At 28.7% G+C, this 25,259-nt stretch overlaps 2 protein-coding genes across 7 annotated transcripts in view; one reads left to right on the forward strand and one right to left on the reverse strand.

Annotated features, from left to right (window-relative positions):
* The window catches only part of LOC129980806 (mannan-binding lectin serine protease 1-like), a 49,604-nt gene extending 36,401 nt beyond the window's left edge, over positions 1 to 13,203 (forward strand). For both annotated transcript variants that reach the window (XM_056068127.1, XM_056094010.1), the window contains exons 13-14: positions 1,000 to 1,485; positions 12,755 to 13,203. In XM_056068127.1, the coding sequence (XP_055924102.1) occupies positions 1,000 to 1,485; positions 12,755 to 12,973 (705 nt within the window). In that variant the 3' untranslated portion in view covers positions 12,974 to 13,203. The remainder of the gene's footprint in view (positions 1 to 999; positions 1,486 to 12,754) is intronic.
* Positions 13,204 to 14,218: 1,015 nt separating this feature from the next.
* The window catches only part of LOC129963723 (protein-serine O-palmitoleoyltransferase porcupine-like), a 148,099-nt gene continuing 137,058 nt past the window's right edge, over positions 14,219 to 25,259 (reverse strand). For all 5 annotated transcript variants that reach the window (XM_056080362.1, XM_056079126.1, XM_056079529.1 and 2 more), the window contains 9 exons: positions 24,835 to 25,013; positions 23,412 to 23,518; positions 22,299 to 22,394; positions 20,657 to 20,757; positions 18,926 to 19,002; positions 18,316 to 18,379; positions 16,214 to 16,299; positions 15,089 to 15,196; positions 14,219 to 14,615 (listed from right to left, as the gene is read on the reverse strand). In XM_056080362.1, the coding sequence (XP_055936337.1) occupies positions 14,517 to 14,615; positions 15,089 to 15,196; positions 16,214 to 16,299; positions 18,316 to 18,379; positions 18,926 to 19,002; positions 20,657 to 20,757; positions 22,299 to 22,394; positions 23,412 to 23,518; positions 24,835 to 25,013 (917 nt within the window). In that variant the 3' untranslated portion in view covers positions 14,219 to 14,516. The remainder of the gene's footprint in view (positions 14,616 to 15,088; positions 15,197 to 16,213; positions 16,300 to 18,315; positions 18,380 to 18,925; positions 19,003 to 20,656; positions 20,758 to 22,298; positions 22,395 to 23,411; positions 23,519 to 24,834; positions 25,014 to 25,259) is intronic.

The raw sequence follows: 25,259 nt of genomic DNA on the forward strand, positions 1-25,259 counted from the left end.
ACAAATACATTTACTGTTCAGCAACTGATTGTAGTAAAACCCTCCGCGCTTTTGCGCATGCGTTAGGATGGGTTTAATCCATCAAAATAGGGGTGAAAGGAAAGATGAAAGGAGGAGATGTTTACATTTACTAGCATCTAATAGGGGAAATACAAGGTCAAAGGGAATTCCGGAAATGCACTCATCGTTCCGCATCTCACCCCTTAATGAGATGGAGTCGTCGAAATGTGGTCGTCTCAGAATCCGTTGACGAACAGTATTACAAAGTATGCGAGAAAGCTCCAGGGAGACTATTCTCGTTGATCCCCACCCGTATATTTTAAAGATAAAAATAATCTTTCCTTGAATCTTGTAAACTAATATAAATCCATTGCCGACTTCAATTAATCCAGTATTAAGGAATTGAAAACTTAAAGTTTCATAAGGATCAAAGAAATATACACTTAACTTGTAGCTAACTGCTCGAATTCATTTAATTTTATGATTCAATTAAGCTTACGATCATTTCAATCATTCAAAATTAATCAGTTTTCCATTAATCCAATTTTAAGAGTACGTAAAATTCCGGAGTGCAAGTGGTACTTGGAAAGTATTTTTCCTTATTTTCATATTTTCCACACTTTTATTTAATTAGACTTATTTCATGTCAGTAAAGAAAAAAATGTGTGATGGATTTTTCATTCGCATCGTGACGTGATAGTTTCGAAATTTTGAATATTTGAATGTTTTTAATAATAATAAACTATTTCAATATTTTCAGAATTTACTTGTCAGCTCATTGAATGTTTTGTAATTTGATTTCATACGAATTGTACCACCTAGCCATCAATTAGGGGAAGAGAAAAGAATTATAAGACTCCATAATATTTAAAACAATAAACTATAAATTTAAATTTAAACAATCGAAAATAGTTGAAGGAAAAAAGAAGCTGCTTCATGGTACACTTAAAAAAGTGCATTTTCAGAAATTATGTTTACTAAATTGACTACAATTTGCAGGTGATGTTATGGGAGCCGACCCTCAAATCGTTCTGTGGTGGTTCGCTGCTGAACGAACGATGGATAGCTACAGCTGCTCATTGCTTCATCAACTACAAAGGCCTCCGATGGGACCGAATTGTCATCAAATTAGGCAAGCATGACAGAGAACACGAAGAGGAGGAAGAATTCAGAACCGGCATAGCAGATCCATCTTCCATTGTGGTGCATCCTGCCTACAACAAAGTGACCTTTGACAACGACCTCGCCCTGGTTCGATTGAGAGACCACGTCCACTTTTCAGACTACATCCTCCCTGTGTGCCTGGGAGATCGAGATCTGGGGGAAAAGTTTCTGGCAGGATCTTCGGGAGGCAGTCCAATCTACATGGGGACAGTAACTGGATGGGGAAAGCTGAAAGAATTCGGTCCATCACCAAGATATCTGCAAGAAATTCGTTTGCCGATTGTTGATCAAAAGATTTGCCTGGCATCTACAAATTATACGGTAGGAATTTTTTTTAAAAAAATACTTTTCTTTTAACTTTAATGAGGAACAGTTGTTCCTTCCCTATATAAAGTATTGTTGGTTTCTTTTCATAAAGAATGATGATTAAAGCTAACTGTACAGGGGAAGCTGCGTTGTGCGTAACTACACCATTTAGGAAGTCATGAATATAATTTTAATGACTTTGAAAGCAGTTGATGCATTTTAATAAAATTTAACGAACACTCATTTGCTCTTCCAAATGAATATTGATTTTCTTTATTTCATTTTTATACTTTAGGATAAAAAAATATATTACTTTTTCACTTTACGTTTACAGGGGTGTTTGTGGGACCCCAAAAAATCCCCTGAAACTTTTACGGACTTACTACCGACATTTTGGAGTTTCGAGAAGGGAGGGGGGGAGAAATGAAAAATTACGATTATGAAGTATTGAATGACCTAATTATAAAAGTTCAATGAATTACTTTTTTTGCAAAATTAAGACCTTTGAACCCAGGTCACGTGATCGCACATCTGGTCGAACGAAGTCTCTCCCTTTTTTTTCTGCCGCGCCTACTTGCCGAAAAGAATCCAGAAGAGAATGTCCGAGAACCGGGGGAATGAGTCATAACTCGCAATAAGGAAAGAACAAAAAAGAAGTTTTTTCCCCCTTTTCACGCATTATCACTGCCTTTGGAGAAAGAAAGGAAAAGTTTTCACCACACACACTGACCTTGCGTTTTCTGCTTTCAAAGCAAACAAAATTACCCAGATCAAAATAAATAATTCATTATTATTCCTACTTCCTTTTGAACGACGATCCCCGGAAGTTCCGGGTATCGAAGTTCAAAATCCCCGGAATTCCGGGGTTTCCCCGGAGCACAAACACCCCTGCCGTTTAACTTTTAAAAGATCAAACAATGTATATGTTCGTTACGTTAATGAAATACATTGTATTGAGAAAACGAATGGTTGATTTTTTTTTTTTTTTTATCGGCGACCGTGATTTACAGCGCTCCATTCCTGTTTCTGTCATAGATTCCATCCCCACACACTTGTAGCAGCTAAGCTATATCTTTATTTTATTATCTTTGTTTTTGCCAGTTTGTCTTTTTAAAAAATGGCAACATCAGTTGCTTGTTGATGGAATAAAATAAGTCGACGATATAGTTTCGCTTATTTTAATTTCAAATATAATCTGCATTAAGCATTCCGAAAATATAATCCGTATTAATAAACGGTTGTAATGAGCTGTACATAATTGTGCTACACACTTACAATGCATTCGTTATTTTATAAATAACAACCAAAATATTCACTAGAAATAATTTATATGGCAGAACACCGTTTGCCGGGTCAGCTAGTATTGCTATAAGAACGTATACTTTTAGACCTTTCCATCCACCATCTTAAAGAAAATATCAATTCCGGATTGTTCAGAATTTCTCCAAGGCTGATAATCAGATGAATCATATGTTTGCGCGTGTATGTGTGTCTGTATATGTTGGTACACACCAGACCATGTGATCTAGAGCTACCACACTTGGCATATATACTTTGGAGGATGAAAAATTATAAATAGACAGATTTCTTTTGAAATTTTAATTAATCAAAAATTAAGCTGAATTTTGGTATTTTTCCGCGATAATTTCCGTAAGTATTACAGCACAAAACTGTTTTTATTAAAATCATCTTAAAGTTCAAAAAATGTTTTTTAATTGGTACCAATGTTTTAACCTAAAAATTAAGTTTATATTTTTAATGAATCTTTTAAAAAAAATATTATAATTATATTTTACAGCAATTCATTTCAATTTCGCAAAAAATGAAAGTAAATTTTAACCTGCAAGAGCACGCTAAGAGTGCATCATTGCGTTGCAGTCACCTTGACAAAAGCTCAAATTAAAAGATAAAATTAATTCTTATTGCAAACGAAACCGAGGAAAGTGTGATGTTCAGCACTTGTTTAAATGGAAGCGTAATGTTATGGAATAAATATTAAATGTGATAGTGTTCACATAATTCCACGGGAGCTGATGGCAAATTATATATATATAGTACAACGAACAAATTATTATAGGGCTTCTATAATAATATGAGTTACTTGACTATCGAAATTTGAAGTTTAAATATATTTTGTTGAAGAAATTATTAAGAGAGCTTGTTACATAAATATTTAATTGAAGATTATAGAAAACATCATTCCTGGTAAACCAGCTGGTCGCCAAAAGTGGCTAATAAATAATAAAATATATGAGTATATTTTTATAATTTTGCGAAATTTTTTCTTGGCTCTTTTTGGTCGCTGTTAAAACCGAATTGTACCGATTTTTTTTTTTCTTTTCTCTCTTGTAGTTGTTTCTCAGTTTGCGTCAACTTTGAATTTGGTCTCACACTCCTCTTCAGTAATGTCTGCTGATTTTTGCTAATGAATCAGGATCATTTTCTTGATTGGTTTTTATAAAACCTACGTGTCTTACTTAAATATTGAAATCGGTTACTACAAGCATATTGTTGAACACTAAAATCGGCGGATCTTCTAAGATACTGGAGCTTCGTTCTTCGCTATTTTGATCAGTACAACCGATTTATCGTTATATCAGTGATCACTGTAAGCGGAGTCTACCGTAGCAGCATGGATAGAAATCAAAGAGAGGATATAGATGTCCAAGAAGCAAATCCTGAAGAGACTGGCTTCCTGACTGGGACGAGATGAAAAATATTAATATTGTAAACGCTATTAAAAAATCGTGCGTTGTATAAATAAGAATGATAGAAATCTTGTAGTACGTGAAATTTATCTACGCAGAAGTCAATTGTTATACTTCACGATTTCAAATAGCGCGTATTCAAATTTGTGACTTTTTAATCACCTTATACTGGAATCTACTAATGGATAATTTTTTTAATTCAAGCACTTCAAGGAGAGGTAAAATAAAGATGGGACAACAGTTGTTACGTCATAGTGCATTTAGAAAATGATTTACGAAAACCAATTACTTTGAATGACACGAAATTAAACACTTCTTTAATAAATTATCGCTAATATGTGCTTAAAAAAATCAAATAAAAACCAAATAATTCATACGCATCGAGTACTACGTATTTCATTTCAGTGTCATATACATGTAATGTAATCAAAACAAGATATTATCCCCGAAATTAAATTAAAGAAGTTTAGTATGTCACTTAGTTCATAAATTTTATAAAAAAATTGCTGTTCATTGGACTGCTGAAAGTTGACTGAAATATATACATGAGTGAAGCTGAACACTATATTAATATATATATATTTCCTATCTTAAAGCTAAGTATCTTAAGGAGAGGAAGGGAGGGGGTGTCATTTTCCAGGGATAATTTTGTTCCTGCTGCATTAATGTTTACAAAAAAAAAAAAAAATTGTTTCATTTTATGGAAGAATTTCTGTAAGCTTAACAATGTCTAGAAATATAAATTACATTACCCACCCTAAATAAGATAGTTAGCAGTATCTGCAAACTGTCTATTAGAATAGTTATCATTGGGCGGCACGGGGGGGGGGCATAAATGCCTCAGTTGACAGATTTAGGGATGCCATGGATTAAAAACATTGTCACTTTTTAAAATAAAATTAAAAAATTAATAACATACCTGAATGCCACTTATACTCCTAAGTGATGAGAAATAAGAGATGAAAAAATCATTTATTTTCTGTGCCAGTTATTCTTGCTATGCCCCTAGTCATTAGTATAATGATCCAACGCCGATATATTTTAGTAAACATAACAATACATATCACTTTGATGAATACATTAAATATTTATTGTTATGGTAGAAATAATATTAATAATAATAAAAACTGACACATCATGTCTACCTTATTGGAAGTTAGTATAATCTTATAAGCAGAATACTGCAAAATCATAAAGATTATGCCCTAAAATAATAAAAGATTTCAATTAGTGCAGCAAAAATTAAAATATTAATTCATGTTAGAAAAAAAACATTCCATGACTATAATAACTTATCTATAATTTAAAGTTATTTATCTCTGATCAGCAGAGATTACAAAATAGCAATTATTCACGTGGTATTTTCTACTTCCTTGTAAAAAACTTTCTTACATGCTGAAGCAGAGATGTTAGAACACTCTTAAAGCTCTCATAAACATAAGTTTGAGTTTGTTTGAGGTTTTATGGCGCAAGAGCCACGATTTTGACCATGCTGCGCCAAACAATGGGTAAAATTATATCATTTAAAACAGTAGTCGAAGAGAATATGAGAAGCTAAAAAGTAAACAAGATTTAAATCAATGGATAAAACTTTATGGACTTTAAAAAAGCAAAAATTTGGACATGAGGTGTCTTATCAAGCAGGAAAGATAATGAAGGGTAAAACTTTTGAAAAAACTGTAAACGCTGAGCATTGAAATTTGGGCATTCTGACAAAATATGTTGAACAGACATTTGACAATGGCATCGCGAACACAGTGGTGGTTGTTCACCTAACAACAAATGAATATGGGTGAATCGAGTGTGTCCAATTCGTAAACGTGTTAAGACAGTATCCGCTTTTCTGTTCGCTAATGAGGGCCAGGGTTGCACATCGGGTTTGATAATATGAAGTTTGTTGTTTGTTTCCAAATCCCACTGTCTTTGCCAATTAGAATATAGAAGCTTTTTAATATGTTTCTTTATGTCGTTCACAGGAATATTAGTAGCTATTGAAGTAGTCGCTAATTTGGCAGCCTTATCTGCCTCTTCGTTGCCCCAAATTCCAACATGGGATGGTACCCAACAGAATAAAATAGTGTAACTACGAGAAGTTAGTTTATCAAAAGTATCTAAGATTTTTAAAACCAAAGGATGAGGATTACATGATTTTAGAGAATTTAAAACACTCAGAGAATCCGTATAGATGATAAAGTTTTTGTCCCGGCTATTAGAAATTTCTTCTAAAGCATATAAAAGAGCACTTATTTCTGCAGTAAAAACTGAACAGGAGGGGTGAAGTTTAAACGAAGAAACTGTGTGAGGGAAAACAACCGCAAAAGAGACATGAGCAGATGATTTTGACCCGTCTGTAAAAACTGGAATAAAATTTTGATATTGTTGTCTGTGTTCTAGGAAAATTTTTTGAAAAATGATATTTGCTGTATCAGACTTGATAAAAGTTTCAAAAGGATTTAAGTATTGTACTTCAGGGATTTTCCAAGGTGGAAAAGCATTTTCCGGCTGAGGAGTTGCATGTAGATACAGTAGATTAAGGTCTAAAAGAATATTATGAACTCTCGTAAAAAAGACAGGGATGAATGATTTTCGGGCACCTTGCAAGCGAACTAAAAAGGGACGAAGTTTAAAATCATAAAATGGATGATCAATGTTTGATTGAATTTTATAATAATAATTAAGAGATAAAAATTGTCTTCTTAATTCAAGGGCTGGTTCACAGGTTTCAACATACAAGCTTTTAACAGGGGATGTCCTGAAAGCACCTGAACAAAGACGGAGAGCTATGTGGTGAATAGGATCCAGTTTTTGCAAAATGCTTTTCCTAGCAGAACCGTATATAGAAGAACCATAATCCAACTTGGAAAGTATAACGGATTTGTATATTTTAATCATAGAATTTCTGTCGGCTCCCCATGCTGTAGTTGATAAGACTTTTAAAATGTTTAAAGAGTTTTCACACTTTTTACGTAAAAGTTTTATATGCGACTGAAAAGTGAGTTTTTTATCAAAGATAATGCCCAGAAAGCGAATTTCATTTAAAAATGGTACTGGCTGATCATATAGTGTTAGATCAGGATCAAAATGAAGGTTACGTTTCCGACAGAAGTGCACACCAGCCGTTTTCAATGTTGAGATGGTAAAACCATTAGTGTTCGTCCATTGGGTAATATTATTGATTGCGATCTGCAATTGTCTTTGTATAAAATTCATATGCATCCCTGTACAAGAGATATACAGGTCGTCAACATATAAAAAGCCCTTCACACACATTGGAAGTTGTTTTAAAATGTTATTTATTTTTAAAATAAAAAGAGTGACGCTTAAAACGCTGCCTTGGGGAACACCTTCCTCTTGTACAAAAGAATCTGAAAGTTCAGATTCCACCTTAACACGGAATTTTCTAAGCTTTAAAAAATTTCTAATAAAAACAGGAAGATTTCCTCTTAGTCCCAGATCATATAAATCTTTTAAAATTCCATATCTCCAAGTTCGGTCGTATGCCTTTTCGATGTCGAAAAAAATGGCAACTAAGTGCTTTCTTTGTAAAAATGCTAGGCGAATGTCGGATTCGAGAGCAAGAAGATTATCGAGAGTGCTTCGTCCTCTTCGAAATCCACTCTGCGAAGGGTGAAGTAAATTATTTGTCTCCAGATAAAAAATTAGCCTTCGATTTATCATTTTTTCTAACAATTTACAAAGACAACAGGTCAAAGCAATGGGTCGATAATTTGATGGATTAGTTGGATCTTTGCCTGGTTTTAACAAAGGAATTATTATAGCTTGTTGCCAAAAAGAAGGAAAATATTGTTCTCTCCAGATACGGTTATAAAGATATAATAAGCTTTTTTTCGACTCTGTTGTTAAGTTTTTAATCATACTGTAACTAATGTTGTCAGGACCGGGAGAAGAATCGTGGACAATGGCAAGGCACGATTGGAACTCTAAAAACGTAAAATCGCTGTTGTAGGGCAGGTTAGTCTGAGAATTAAAATGTAGTTTTTGCTTTTCTTCTTTTTCTTTGTATTTCAAAAACGCAGGAGAATAATTTTTACTGCTGGACGTGTGAGCTAATGTTGACGCTATGGAATTTGCAATATCTTTTGTGGATGATATGGTATTTCCTTTATCAATTAAAATTGAAACATTATTAGAATGAGAAGCACCTGAAGCTTTTTTAACTTTATTCCACAAATGATGGCTAGATATTGATGAAGTGATACCAGAAACGAATTTTTGCCAAGAAATTCTTCTACTACGTCGTTGGATTTTTCTGGATTCTGCTCTAGATTTTTTAAAATTTATAAAATTTTCAGTAGAGGGATACCGGCGAAAAATATTCCACGCCTTTTTTTGTTTTTTATATGCTTGTTGGCAATTAGCATCCCACCATGGTTTGTTTTGCTTCCTACGAACTCCAGATTTCTTTGGAATAGTGTTATCTGCTGCCTCAATTATAATATTGACAATATGTTTCAGAGCTTCATCAATAGTGGAAGATTTAACTATTTCTGAATTGATATTAGCCAGAGAGGTGAATTTTTGCCAGTTTGCTGCATTTAAAACATATTTGGATGGTCGGAAAGAACTAGCTGCATTGTGTCTACTGTCGGTCAAAATTAAAGGAAAATGGTCGCTATTATAAAGATCGTTGTCAACAGTTAAACTGAAAAAAGGCAATAAAGACGGAGAGCAAATAGCGAGATCAACAGAATGAAAAGTTCTTGTTGGCAAATGAAAATGCGTTTTTTCGTCAGAATTTAAAATGCATAAATTATGATCTGCAAGAAATTGTTCAATTTGCTTACCACGTGAATTTGATTCAGAGCTTCCCCAAAAAGGACTATGACCATTAAGATCTCCCAAAATAATGAATGGAGAAGGTAATTGGCAAAACAAGTTATTTAGGTCCATTTGACTGATTTGTTGTTTAGGTGGTAAATAGAGGCTACAGACAGTTATTAAATTTTTCATCTGAATTCGTACAGCTACAGCTTGCAAATTAGTGTTCAGATTTACTTGCATTGATGGAATATCCGTAGCGACAAGAATTGCCACGCCCCCAGAAAATCGGTTTTGAATATTGTGCTTGCTGAAATTTTTGTAATGCCGTATGTTCTGCTTGTCGGTTTTAAGGTAGGTTTCCTGGAGTGCAATGCAGGCAGGATGGTATTTGTTTATAATGTCTCTCAATTCTGAAGATTTATTCATGTACCCTCGGCAGTTCCAAGAGACGAATGTAAACATAAATATTAAAAAAGAGCAAGGAAAAAAAAGAGATTGCCTTCAGTAAATAGAAAAGATGAAGGTGAGAGAACATCAACCTTTAGGCTTTTTAAAAAATTTTGATTTAAAATATTCAGATGAAATATTAGTGGGATCAGAATCCACTCTGTCCTCATCCATATCACTTATGCTGTCATCAGATGGATGAATTTTAAAATGTTCTTCCTTTTCTTCAGTTTTATTTGTTTCTTTTGTTCTGGGTGTCTTTTTTTCTTTGAGCATTTTTTCCTTCATTAAAACTTTTTTTCGTTTTGGCTTTTTAAGAGAAGAGGAAGAAGTTTCTTCCCAAGATTTTTTTATTTCCAGAAGGGCAAGGTAATCGGTCTTTTTTATAGTTATGGTGTCAGGATCTGCTGTGCGGATTGCAGGAGTATTTGTTTCTATATTTTTTAATGGTTGGTTTTGTGAATTGCGTGGTTCTGAAGTTGAAACGGCTGGATTTAACGCTGATGAATATGGTAAATTTGGTTTTGGTGTTCTTTCGCTTACTATTTTGCGTGCTTCTGAAAAGGAAATACCTTTTGTTATTTTGATGGTTTGAATTTCTTTTTCTTGTTTGTAGCGTGGGCAGGAACGGAAGTAAGATGGATGATCTTCTTCACAGTTATAACATTTTTGTGTGGTAGATGTACAGTTTTTACTATTGTGGTCCGGGAGGGAGCATCGAGCGCAAATTTCTTTATCTCCCCTACAAGCTGTAATTGAATGACCGAATTTTTGACATTTAAAGCAGCGGAGTGGTTCTGGAATATATGGTTTAACTGGGCAATTGATGTAAGCTATTTTTACAGATTTAGGTAGAACTGGAGTATTGAATGTTAGAATTAAATGTTTGGTAGGAATATTTTGATTATTTTTTTTAATTGTAATCCTGCGAACTGCTATTACTTTTTGATCTGTTAAATTATCTAAAAGGTCCTCTTCAAGATCTCTCTGGAATTCTTTTTCAGATATGACACCTCTGGAATAGTTAAGGAAACGGTGGGCAGAAACAGTGACTTCTATGTCTCCTATCTTTTTTAATTTTGTAATATTTTGTGACTGTTGGTTATTTTTTACTTCTACAAGTAGGCTTCCATTGTTTAACTTTTTAATATTTTGGACTTCGCCGACAACGCCGAGTATAGATTTATGTATCAAAATTGGTGACACAAATTTTAACGAAGATTTTTCTGAGTAAACAACAAAAATTTTTACAAAAGCATTACTGTGGTTAAGAACATTAGTACCCATACGATATTGATGATGATTCGGGTCCGGCGGCATCGCCCACCACGGAGCCCAACAAGGGATGGTAGTTGCCGGCTCTGGAAACTTTCCAACCTCGGCACTTGCCATAATGCTAACCAGAACCTATACGCTGGGAGTCACTCCCGGGGACAGTGACCACCCTTAACGCCAAGCCCAAGGAGTGACCCCTTCGCTTGATCCCCTTGAGCAGCCCAGTCATGTGCCTAGGATACCAGCCGATTGATACATCGGGGACCGAAATGCACCACCCGTCTAATGGGTCGCCACGCACGGCCAACACGTGGGGGTATTTGCTGTCCATGAGAAGCAGGAAGCAAACAGAGCGGCGACAGCTTCTCATGGAGAGCTCCCTCGCCTACCCTCGAGGGAAAGGAAAAACAAAAGGTGACAGCAGAAGGCGCAGAGGAGAATAAACCTAAAGGGAGTAAAGATCCCTGGGTACCTCGGGATTGGGACACCCGTACTCACCTATAGTAGGTGAGCCCCTGAGGGGACTCATAAACATAATCCAAAGAACTGAAGTAAAAACTAAAAAACGTTTTTGTCTCAGTTAAATAATATAAATTTCAAATGTAGTTCAATTTTGAGCATGAAACAAAACTGAACTTCATTATCTATAAAATCCACCATGATAAGAAATTCCAAATTTTTCATTTGATTGCAACTAGCTACAACAGAGAGCAAGTAAAAATAATATATAAGATTATGCCTAAGACATTTAACTGACTAAATAGCAATCACAATAAAATTTTGAATTAATGGAAACCTTGAATCCAATTGAATTTGTAAAGAAATGGATTAATTTTCAACATTCAGTTTGTTCATATCTAATAATTTGTTTAATATCAAAAAAATTATTAAGGCTTTCTTTGTAATTATCTTGTTTAAGTATTATATTGTTTGAAGAAATAATTATTATATTAAAATATAGATCTATCTTAATATGTAGCTAGAGAGATAGTCAACATAAAGATTTTAAAATTTTATAACGATTATGATAATGAGATGGTATTTTTTTATGTGAAAAATTCAACACAATAGAAAGCATTCAAATATCAAAAGACCTTTATTTTTAAAATATGCTACTGTAAATACAAAAATACTTTGAGAATTCATGTATTTTAAAGAGTTATATAATCATTAAAAATCTTTCATGTAACAAGAAAATTTTAGCATGATATTGAAAGAAAATGGGTACATCTAAAATAATTCAGATAAAATATGCAAAAATTAGAAATTTAATTATGGTTCTTTTAGATATTATGTGAAATTGCTAATAACAATATTATACATCATGTTTTGCTTTTAAATATATTCTAGAAGAGGGAATTCTAAAATTTAAGTAACTTTCTACATATATTAATCTAATTAATTAGCAAGTAATTTAATTTGAAATTACTAGTAATTTTCTAGGGATAATCATAAAATATAAATAAAATATAATTCTCAAGAAATATTATTTTGTCATGCATCTATTGAGTAAATCTTAACATTATAATATAAAATTACACCATATTTTGAAAATACAAAATCTACTGCACCACAAAGCAAACTTTTAAAATTATATTCCAAATTTAACAATTTTTATGCCATTTAATAAATATTTTTTAAATTATATTCCATTTGGTATAATTTAGAACACACTTATAATATATTATTAAGCTATTATAAAGTATTAAAACACAACAAAATACTGCTTTATGTCTCAGAATTTACAATAACAATTGTAAACTGGTTGATTAGAAATGAATTTATTTGCATTAAAGTAACCTATGTGAAGCACCATCAACATAAAATTATAATTTTCAGATTTGCTGTTAATAAATTATAAAAATTATAGTTTTTCATATTTACCAATGCACATAAAAGCACCAATATCAACAAAGCACCTTCATTTACAATATTTAAATAATTTATAAATGCTCATATCACATAAAATAACATATATTCATTCTGTAATTTAAAAATGAAATCATGTTTAATACTGCTTATGATTTGATTAGTGTTATTTTCTACAATAAAAAATTTTTGTGTTATTTTAGGTGAGCAGAAACATGTTCTGTGCAGGCTATGCACAAGAAATTCTCGGTGATGCCTGTCATGGAGACAGCGGTGGTCCCTTTCTTATGCCCCACAGAGAGAGATGGTATTTGGTAGGCATTGTAAGTTGGGGAGAAGGTTGTGGCAAAGCTAACAAGTATGGATTTTACACTCGAATTCCAAATTACCTACCATGGATCAAAGGAATTATGAAATCGTGAATATAATTTTCTTGTATATATTGCTGCCATTTTTTAAAATAAATTTTAGTCATGAAGAAAATATTCCAAATGAGAGGAATACAAAAACTATTTGGCATCACAGAAATTTGCACAATAAAATGCAGTTCTCTTTTACATACATTTTGATTGAGATTCATACATCAGCAAGAAAAGATGCAAATGTAATGGATACAGATGTACTGGTTGTAATAAATTTCATTCTTTCATTAGTTTTTTTTTAAACAAAATTAAATAAATTACAGATAAAAGCTACTATAGTATTTTTGGTTCGTTTGCATTTCATTAACAAAAATAAAATAAAAAAAGGAGAAAAATCTTATAAAAGATATTTAAGGAGATCAATTTCAAAGCAAAGAAATTGGTAATATAAAATATATAATTTTACATAAAAACTGTGCACAATACAATTCTCAACATTTTAGAGGCATCTGTATGAAAATATAAAGTCGTCTATTTTAAATATTTGACTGAAACAAATGTTTAAAAGAATTATGCTTCAAGTATCACTCTATGTTTAATGTCATAATAAGAAGGTAAAACCTGATGAAGTTTTGTTTGAATTATATAAATAATTTAAACAAAGCCTTCAGTGAAAAAATTAAGTACCTCACATAAAATAATTCTCATGGTTTGATTATCTTTATGAGTATAACAATAATCTATAAAACATTTCAAACTGTTTTCAAAAGTTTAAAAATAAAGCAAGCATTTCGATACAAATCATACCAACAGAGGGGGCGGAAATTTTGCAAATGCACATTGAAAAAAATAAATAAGATAAAATAAGAAAATAACTAGAATTTTCATAATTGCCACTGTTGCATAAATACTTAGAAACTGAAAATGTCAGTATTCACAAATGGCTTCAATTGATGGTTCAAAACTTGATAGTGAAGGATTATTAAAAAAATCACTTTCAAATTAACTAAATTGTGGTTCTATCAATTTGCAATGTTTTTCTATCTTTTTATTGTGCATCAGTTAAGCTACAATATTTAATTTTTTAAAAATATTTTTATAAATTTATTTAGTTTTTATTAAAATATTTTTGAAAAATGAAAAAAAAAAATTCAACAAATAAATAAATAATACAAATTTTTGATTTAAATTTGTAAATAAACAATGATATTAAAATTTTACAGCATTTCAAAAAAGGTTGGCTCATGATTACAAAAGAATGGTTACAAATCCAATAAATAAAGAATAAAAAAAAACTGATTTTTTAAAAATTTTATCAAAATTACTTAAAGTTACATTATTTCATAAGAAGTATAAAGCTTGTAACAAAAAATGAAGAACTCTATCATTAATACTAATACACAAAAAAGATTAAAAGAGATTAAATGAACAACAAATAAAGAAAATATAACAAAAGTATATAACTGTATAAACAAACTTGATCCCAAAAATATAAAACAAGTAAGCTAGAATAGCTTTAAAAAGGAAATAAATTACAAAGCACCCTTAAAGAGAATGAAAGGGAAACCCTAGTTCGTAGGAATCCAACTAAATTAACTCTTTGTCAAACAAGATAGTAAAAAATATAACAAAATAATGCCACCCAATGGCTACTAAAATCCAACTCAGCCCATTTCTGTAATGTATGCTGCATATTGTAGCCCTGAAAAAAAATATTCATTGAAATGTTATTAAATAAATTCTAAAAAGGAGAACATTAAAGCACTTTTGAAGCATTATTTTTCATTTGAGAAACACTTTCAGAAAAATTCATTCATCTATTTTTGAATATTATTTTTAATTGCTTAAGAAAAATTAATCAATGCCTCATTTAATAAGATTATGATTAAATCAATCATTAAAAGTAAACACTTATCTTTTTAGAAAAGTTCATTTCATAAAATTTCAGCATGTTGTAAATGAAAGGAGGAATATTTTGTTTTACAATTTAATCCCGAAAACACATAAAAAAATAAAATCTTTCTATCATAATTTTTAACTGGAAAATCAAATGTTAAAAATTTTTACTATAAAAAAGAATAAATTTTAAATATATTTATACAGTTATAGGTACAAATATGATTACTATGATTTGGAATAAACAATTAATATATTTATTATAAAAAGTTGCAATACCTCTTCTTCAATAGAGGATGAGCTATCAAACATAACCCCTAAATAAGCCAGGTGAAACATTGCAAGAAGACCAAATCCAATATTTGCTATTCTAACATATACAGCATTCTGAAAAATATTGGAATAATTATGAAACACATTCTGCAATAAATAAATAAAAACAATTAATCTGGGATAATTGCATTCACTGACTTTACTTATACTTTATGAATATATTTGTTTCAATTCAATAAAATCTCTAGTTAGACAGATGCTTGGCATAGTATGAAACAGAAAAAAATATTTGTAAAACAATTTTAATTAAATGAAAATCATAGTTTGAAGTCTAAAAATGTTTTAAAATGTTGAGAGAATTATTAAGACCAAACTCTGTATAAGAGATTTAATTACAGTAGACTCCCGATTATCCGCGGGCGGGTTATCCGCGCCTGCCGCACAAAGTTTTTTTTTTTTTTTTTTTTTTTGACTGATTTTTTCAAAAAGCTGCAGTTTTACAGTTATGTTTTTGTAATTACATAATACATTACAGTATTAAAACAGTACATATGTATTAATTTTTCTGTGTATCCTTGACGCCTCTCGTAAGTACAAAGCACTTTTCTGTTTTCATTAACAAAATGCAATTTAGGTTAGTTTTGAGTGATATACTAAAATATTAAGCGTTAGTTAAACATCCTGCTGTTTATTTTACGTTTTATTGTACATAAAACGAATTTTTCAAAGTTGGAATGACTGTTTTCTTTTTTTGCTATACCCGTTTTTAGTTTTTTTTTCGGATTATCCGCGATTTTTGTTATCCGCGGCGGCCGCGCCACCCAATTCCGCGGATAATCGGGAGTGCACTGTAAAAGTAAAATACTTAATATTCTATCATAATCGTCATTAAAAAAAATGTAATAGGTTTCCTTTGTTAAGTGTCTAAAAGAATATAATTCATCAAATCATATAAAGACAATTTAATAGATGCAATTTTATTAAATAAAAATATTAATTTAAAAACCAGTAAATGAAATAGTAATATTATAAATGGATGTACATTATTATTTTAATAACTTATTTTTAGGTATGAAAAACTCCAGTTCTCTAGTATTACTCCTAAATTAAATTTATTAACAGAATTCTCACCGATTTAAACAGATGTTCACAGTCAGGTTTACATTTTCTGGCTAAAATGCATGCATTGAAAATACCAGAAAGCTTTTTTCTGAGTACTGTAATGAACAAAAGTTACACATTTATACTGAAAATTAAAATCTAAACACAAAAGAATGAATAAACAAATATTTATATAAACAACACAAAATATTTGTAAAATTTGTATTTAAACATACTAATCAAATAAATATCAATAACAATTTCTAAGAGTACTAATTCAACAATGAAACGAGAAAGAATAAAATTATTAAAATAATTTTAAATGTGAATTTTTAAAATTTGCCTAAATAAATGTTGCAAATAAAAGATAAACTTCCAATTTAAAAAAAAAATGTATTTCTGAAAGCATATTACAATTTATTGAAAGATATGCAATGTTTCAAAATATTTATCATACTGATTTAAAAACTAAAAGCAATATTACTTTAAGAAATAAACTTCAAATTAGAAAGAATAATTTAATCAAGCATAGATTTTAGATATAACTTTTGTGTTGTTGAAAAGTAAATATTAATGCTAAGAAAAATATTGAACTACTCTATAGGCCTTCAATAACAATAAGGTACCTTTATTCTCTATGTTTGCACTTTTGAACAAATTAAGCAGTTTTTAACTTTGCTTTGACATTAATTAAATATTTTTAGAAAATCAAAATAGAAGATTTAACAATTTGTGAACAATACCTGGTCATATAATATATATGTCTTTAAGAATTTAAGAAAGACAAATTCTTTATATAAAAATAATGTGTAGACATATTTCTTCGTCTTCATCTTTGTTAGTATATCATTTGCTAACATTAAAATTATGTCTCACAATGAAGAAAATAAAATTAATAAAGAATTATTCATTATCAAATGGTAACTCATTAACCTACACAGTGACAAACATAAAAAATAATGTTTTTGCATCTGATATCTTAATTTTCACTTTTGAAGATTTATATATATATATATATATATATATATTGTCAATAATAATATGGAGTATTTTATTTTAGCCATTTTTTAATTTAAAATCTGCACCCAATCTAATAATATTCTAATAATTTATTTTGATTTGCTGTAAGAACACACTGATTGGGCATAAAAAATATAATTAAACTAATAAATTATGAAAGAAGTCTACATTTATGCTATTGAAGATAAAAAAGATTTACAAGCATCTTATTGAAATTTTAATTGCCTGAAAAGCTAAATGCTTTTATAAAACGTGAAGTGAAATATTTACATTATTAAATGCATATGAGAAAAAAATATTTCAAGCAAATTTATTATATAACATTATAAAAATTGTGCTTAAAGATTATGATAGTTATTTTTCAATAAACTCTTATTCTTTCAAAAAATTCCATAAAACAATCTTATGACCAATGGATTAACCTGGCTCAAATAAAGCAGTCATAAAATCTTTTATACATATCTAAAAATGTATCCAATATTACAATTATGTTAACAAAAAGAATTGTTAAAAACAATTTTAGAAGTGCTGCATTAATTAATTTATTTGATTCCCATTAATTAAAAAACAATTCAGCATCAACATTTGAAATTGTTTATAATTCTTGTATTTTCAATTTTATTATAACAATTTTAACAAAATGCAGCATCTATATTTATTTAATACAAGTCACAAAAATAAACGAAGGTTTATTTCTTAATTTTTAAGAGAATTAAAATGACTTTAATAGTATAGAATTAGAATTTTTTTCTCATTTTTATGAAACCCCCAATACTTTAGTGCAAACATGTTAACTTTAAATGAACTATTGGAGCTCATGTATAATGTTTGAAATATTTAATTAACTATATAACCACATAGAAATATCTTATTAATCGGAAATTTTTCGGTACATTATCTGGGTAAAAACATAAAGAGTTAAGCTTAATGATTTAAAAATTTGCATATAACATTTAATAATAAAAAATTATGAAAATGTTATTTAAATAATTTATTAGATGAAAATGTATTCCCAAATACAATATATGAAAAAAATATGGAAATTAGGAATGCCAAATGTATCCTGTAAAATAAATTATAATTGCATAAATATTGATTCCATATTTTCTTACCATGCTCTATATAAGTATAAAATCCCAATGATAGAAGTACAGCTGCTAACTGGAAATTAAGACCCTAAAATTATAAAAAGAACTTTAATAAATTCTCCCAAAATTGTTATTGAGATTTGGAAAATTTGATTTAAAAATTGAAGAAAGGGAATGTGAGAATAAATGTAAAAGAATGATTCAAAGAATGGAAACAAAGAAATCTCAAATAAATAAATAAGATTATGTAAAATAATAATATGTTTACATATAAATTAACCCATAAAAATGTTAGTAAGGAGAAAGCAACAACATGATTTTTATAAATTCCTTAATAGGGAAACAAGCAGAAAATGGTGCCCGTTAATTATCAAATCTTAATTAAGATTTTAATTAATGTCAACGTTTTTAAAATGAAAATTTCTTCATAGGAAAACAAAATATAAGTGCATGTTTGCCATGCATTTTATCCAAGGCTCCTAAAAATCTATATACCAACTTTTTATTAAGCTTTAAAACAGCTGTATTTAATTATTTTTAAAGATAAAAATCACATTGATTTAAAAGCAATCAAATATCTAGATATCCAAGCTATATTAACAATTAATGCATATTTTATTGAATCAATACTTACATGTAACAAAGAACTAGCTGCATAAGTTAACAATATTGCAGCAAAATCTCCTAATGGTTTGGCAGTTTTGAAAACATCTAATTAAGTAAATAATAATTAATTCCTTTCAAAAATTTTATATTTTAGACTAAACAATATTATGTTTTTAAAAAAACTTAGTCAAATTTTTAAGATATACACTTACTTAATGTAAAGAAATAATATTGACCATACTGTATAATGAATAAACATGAAAAAATAATTTCTAAGGCTATATTTGAAAGAATATTTATCAAGAATAATGAAAAATATTTAAACAAATTTTCTATGAAATTATCGATTCTTATTTTTAAAAAACATCAATATTAATTATTGTTGTTCTTGTTCTTACTTATGGCACTTGCCATAGACAATCCCACTGACAAAGTCAATGATTTAAGCTGAGTTTGTGCAGTAGCTTTTGAGGATAAAGGTCCCTGAGCACCCGAGGGCAGAAGTCTGACTTCTAGCTCATATGAAGACGACATTGACACACTCATTTGCACAACCCCTTTTTACAGGGGGACTCTTTCACACACCTCACATATAGAACCAGGGTAAAGAACAATCATGCCCAAACCAGGACTTGAACCCGGGACACCCGCATCATGGAGAAGATGCATTATACCTAGGCCAGGACGCTGGCAATTATTGATGTACAATACGTTTTATTGACATTACTTATTTAAAAATTATTTATTGCTAAAAACTATGAAATTCTTCTAAAAAAATGAGAACACTTTTTTTAATTATTTTTTGTTAATTCCATTCATGGAAATAAGCACTTAAAAATACTAATAAAAAATTCTTTTCTGCAAAAGAATGAAAAAAAATTGTAATACCCCGTTACAAATTTTTATATTAGCAACGAAAAGAAAATGCAAACAGAGACAAACTAAAATATTTTAAGCAATCATTACACATATGTATGTGATGGCAAAATTACCAACATAATTTTACAATCACAAGGTAATAAATGATATCAATGATCAGAAAACTAGTTTCATCATACCCATAAAAGGTTTAACAAACATTTGCCAAATTTTATAGTTAAAGTAATAAACTTTAAAGTAGAATGGGTCTCATTTCATAACAAACCTGTCTCATTTCATAACTGAAACATCGCTAATAAACAACAAAAATATTTTAACTAAAATGGTTTATTTCTTTACTTAATGCATTAATATATAATTATAGAAAAACTGTAATTATTGGTAAGCTTTTTAATAAATTTTACCAAACCACTTTTATTTAACTTCTAAAAAGAATAATTTTTTTTTTGTATTAAAAGTGGAAATTAAATTTTTATCAAATATAAAAAGCAGACCAAAATAATCAAACAATATTAAACCCTTTAAATAAACCCTTAAACCCCTAGTAGGGAGGAGGTTACTTTCAAAAAAAGTAAAACACATTGCATTAATTGACAAATTACCAGATATTTATTTTATAAAATAAAAATATGTTTCCAAATATCATTTAATGTGGATAAGCATTTTATTTGGAGAAATGAAAACAGAATACAGCAATAATTAATTATTAGAATTATACACATCCCAAGCAGAAATATTAAATTATACGCATTGAGGGATACACAGAACCCACTTTAAAATTATTATGTAGTTAAATGGATTCAGTATTTAGCAATAATCTATATATTTAAAAACAATACTACACAAATTATAAAAGGCAAGAACCAATTTTTCTACTTACATGTTTTCAACCAAAAATGCATTGGCACATTCCACCACACAACAACTTCCACAAGAGATCTAGGTAATTCTATCTCAAAAGCAGAGCTGACAGCTGATGATCTAAGAATAAATACAAAAAAATAAATAAATAAGAATAAACAAATATATTTAAATTTAATAAAAACTGAACACAGAATTATTATAATTAAAGTTTTCTTATTCAGAAAGAAAGGAACAAATCTGAATGCCTTAGTTTTGTCCCATTAGAATCATAATTAAAAAGTTGAGTGCTTATGATCCAATGAAAATACCAATTCAATAAAATAAATGAGGAGCAAAAATAAAATAAAAACATCTGTCTGTGGATTAATGTCTACAATTCTGCCAATTAGAACCTTTTCAAAATAGAATATTAAAAGACAATTTCATCCATCCTGATTGTATATATGATTAATTGTAAAAAATAATATTATAAATATAAAAATATTGGTATAGTGATAGATATTTATGGATAGATAAACATATTTAGACAGCATCAAAAAAACCTATGGTTGTCTAATTAATTAATGTCTAATTGTTAATCATATTTTTTAATTTTTGCATATTTAAAATTTTGATTAAATAATACATGCTTTTGCACAAAATTAAAATAAAACCATTAAACTTTTACATACCCAAAGATTTAAAATTACTGCAACTCAATAAGCCCACAGAATTAGACAGCCCATTTAGAAGTTTCTAGAATCAGTTCTACAACCATAAACAAAATTTACAAGTATGAAGTACAAGAAATATGTTCTATGAAAATTTGAGGGGAAAAGAAAAAAAGAGTTTCGCATTGACTGGTATACCTATACTAATACTTATGGTTAGTTTTTAATAAATAAAGCAAACTTCTTTTTTGGTCTACATGGAAAGGATCCTCTGTTCAACATATTAGCAGAATTTTGTTTCATTTATTATGGAAACATGGAAAGGATCCTCTGTTCAACATATTAGCAGAATTTTGTTTCATTTATTAAATCTAATCAATAGAATTACCTAAGCCTTCTGAATTCTAATAAAACCAATTGAATTACAACAATCCTGCACATAAAAGCTAACTTTCTTGTTCTTAAAAAAAAGTTTACATCAGTTATTTTCAAACACATATCATAGAAATGTATAATTTTTTTAAAAAAAATCAAGTTTTCAGAAAGTAAAATCCAAATGGAATTAAATATCATAAATTTGAAAAAAAAAAAAAAAAACTGTATAAAGAAATATATTAGAAAGAATTCCATTAATCTTTTTAAGTATATAAATATCTAATTAAAAAATCTTATTTGTTAACAAAATTATTAATTTAATGCAATTGTTATTATTATAAAATAACACAGCATATCGATAGTAATAGAGATTATAAATATGATGCAAAATACTTTAAGTTTTTCATTGAATAAATTCTACCTTTTGCTACCTTTGAAACCATCAAACACCAAAAAAAAAATCTTACACATTGATTAATAAAAATTCATACATTAAAAAAATCAACATGATTCTAAAAACAAAAAATTTTTAGCAAAAATCTACTCTTTATGATTGCATCCAATACTAAACCAGTTTTATATTCCCCAGAATAAAAATTAAAATAATATCAAATATATTCAAATGAAACTTACCGCACACCTGACAAAGTTGCTGTTACTTCTGATATATAACTCACAAAGTAGTGGCTGGATCGAAATGATAGTGCATCTCGATATGCATCTATCCATCTAGGGTACATAAATAACTCAGTAAACTTTAACATAATTAAATCAAAATAAAAAGCAGCAAAAATATTTGTGCTACACGCTTATTCCTTTTTATTAATTTTGTCTCAATAATGTATACATCACTAGATTACTATTTATAAGTACAAATATTACCATGTTATATATCTATAATGTAAAATTGTTTTGTTTCTATCTGAAGGCATATATAATCCAAATTTTAAAGTACGTAACAGAAGTAATTAAAAATGAATGAAATTTCAATTTTGATTAGATTTAAAACAAAGCATTTCAAAAATGTAAAAATTTGATAATTGCTTTGAATTCTGAAGGCAGTTACTTAAAATAATGGAAAACTCTTTCATTTAAATGGATTTTAAGTAGCTGAGGTGCTGGTAGGTATTCTATGAACTTACCTTGATACCATGAGCTTAAGTTATAAACCTGTCAAAAGGACAGCATAACACATATAAAAAAATATCTAGAAAATATAATTGGATTGATAGAATGCTGATTATGGTCCAATTTAAGTCAGTACATAGAAGTTTAAAAAAAATGTAGACATGAAGTTGCTTGCAACATTATGAATGAATGTTCAATGATCACAAAACTGTTTTATATCTTAAATTTAATAGACACAAAAATCTTTAACTGTGCTTTTCTATATGTAGCATTTTTCTTAGATTTAAAATTTCACTGTCCTATTAAATGGTATAGAATGCCAGCTATGAATTTCAATAATTAATGGAAAAATATTACTCAATGCAATCAAATCCTCATATATTCATTCAAGGAAAATATTCAAGAAATATTATACTATCATATCCATAAAACATAGGTTTCTCATAGATATGAATAAAATATTAATATTTGTAAAAATGTTTTGTTACTTAAGGTATATAGTTTAAGGTTTTTATATATAGTTTCTAAGCATATAACTATTAATCAATTGATAAGAAAAAAGAAAATGCAAATTACATTATATTTTAAGAGCAAAGAAAAGATCCATCATTATCTTACTTCCATCCTGTAGAATATAACAAAAATGATGTCCAACAAGTTGACACAGTCAAAAATATGAAACTCAAAAATATGCAGCGAACAATTGTTGACAGCCAAGAGAGAGTCTAAGAAAATAAAAATACTCTTTAAATACATATTTTAAAATTAAAAACTAAATCATTATATAATATATGTATTAGAAATTAAGCTTTCTTAATTAATTCCTCAATAAAAAAAATTAAAAAATTAAATGAAGCAAATTTCATACTTTAACATTGATATTTTATATTTATGTATTTCTTAACACATTGATGGACACTACAACCTGGGTGGCAGTACGTGCTGAGACACTACTAAATTTCATACAGTGCCTATAAGCATAGTGTCATCACGCATAATTATAAAATTAAATGATATGATAAAACAGATTAAGCCATTTATGTTGTAAGGCATTCTGTTGTATCATTTTCATGAGCTTGACACCTAAGGACATACTGTCCATCAATGTGTTAAACTGCATGCATGTTGATTCTTCCTATTTTATTTACATTTTTTAAATATAAAATAAATTACCAGCATTTCAAAACTTATTTATTAACAAGAAAGGACAGTTAACAAGAAAGTCAAGTAAGCATTTATCTAATAAAAGAAGAAAAATATTTTGTGAAAATAAACAAGAAAAAAAAATGTTACACTTATTTTCATAAGGCAAGTAAAATTAAAACAAATCATGAATATGCAAAAGGGATGGTATAATTTTTTAAATGTATATTCTGCATCTAATTAAAATTTTCAAAAATATAAAAATTTTGAACTCTAATTTTTGAATCATCTATTTAAAAAAAAAAAAACAGTGGAACTATTGTTTAAATTTTAATTACAATATTTTCTTAGTTTTACAATCTAACTTCTTTAAGTTAAAGTCTCAATCAGAAGCAATATAAGTACCATAAATCTGTCAAATTTGAATTATAGCTATATGACTAAGATGGTATGATAGATGAGTCTGCATTTGTTCTTCAGTATTCAAAACCATACTAGCAAAAGGATACTTAATATTCATAAGCATCAGAACTCTATGGGAGGTGTATTTTTGATATAATTGGGTGGACTGACCACAAAAGTTTATCTTTGTTTTAAAATTTAACTAAAAAAATAGTAAACACAAAACCTAAATAATTATTTTACTAATTAAAAAGATTTAAAGAAGAATTAAATCAAAGAATGAACATGTGGCAATACAAGCTACCAATATACAAAAAATATTTTCTTTTAAATCAGTCAATTGTGAATGGTAATTAACAATAATGTAAAAGTAATAACAATTTTATGAACATTGCAATGAAACTTTAAATGCTAATAAATTAAAATTAGCTACTTTTTTAAAATATAACTATTTTTTACAGTCATTTTACAAGTTTTTGCAAAAAAGAAAACTTACAATTTTGATGTCCAATTTACTTGCAACATATGAAGAATAACTAATCCATGGCCCAAATATCACAGTTCCAACATGAAATAAGTACCCAAAACAAGGTAAAAGAGATGGCATTTGTTTATCAGTATATCCTGTATCAAAACCTAAGGATATAATCTTCATAGAAAGTAACATCTGGCATCCTATAAGAAAGAAAGATATGCAAAAATAATATAAAAATCAATCCGAATAAAAATTTCAAAGAATTTTTCTTTAATATTAACAATTAATTTAAAATTTTAAAATCACTTTTAATTAATAGCAAAGATACATTTAAAAAGATTTCCTAAAATATATTGAAATATTTGCATGAATAAACACTGATTAATAAAAGCAATTAATGTTACAAATTTCAGAATCTTATAATATACCTCCAATGCATACAGAAT

The sequence above is a fragment of the Argiope bruennichi genome, chromosome 1 (genome assembly GCF_947563725.1).
Source record: "Argiope bruennichi chromosome 1, qqArgBrue1.1, whole genome shotgun sequence".
Classification (NCBI taxonomy): Eukaryota; Metazoa; Arthropoda; class Arachnida; order Araneae; family Araneidae; genus Argiope; species Argiope bruennichi.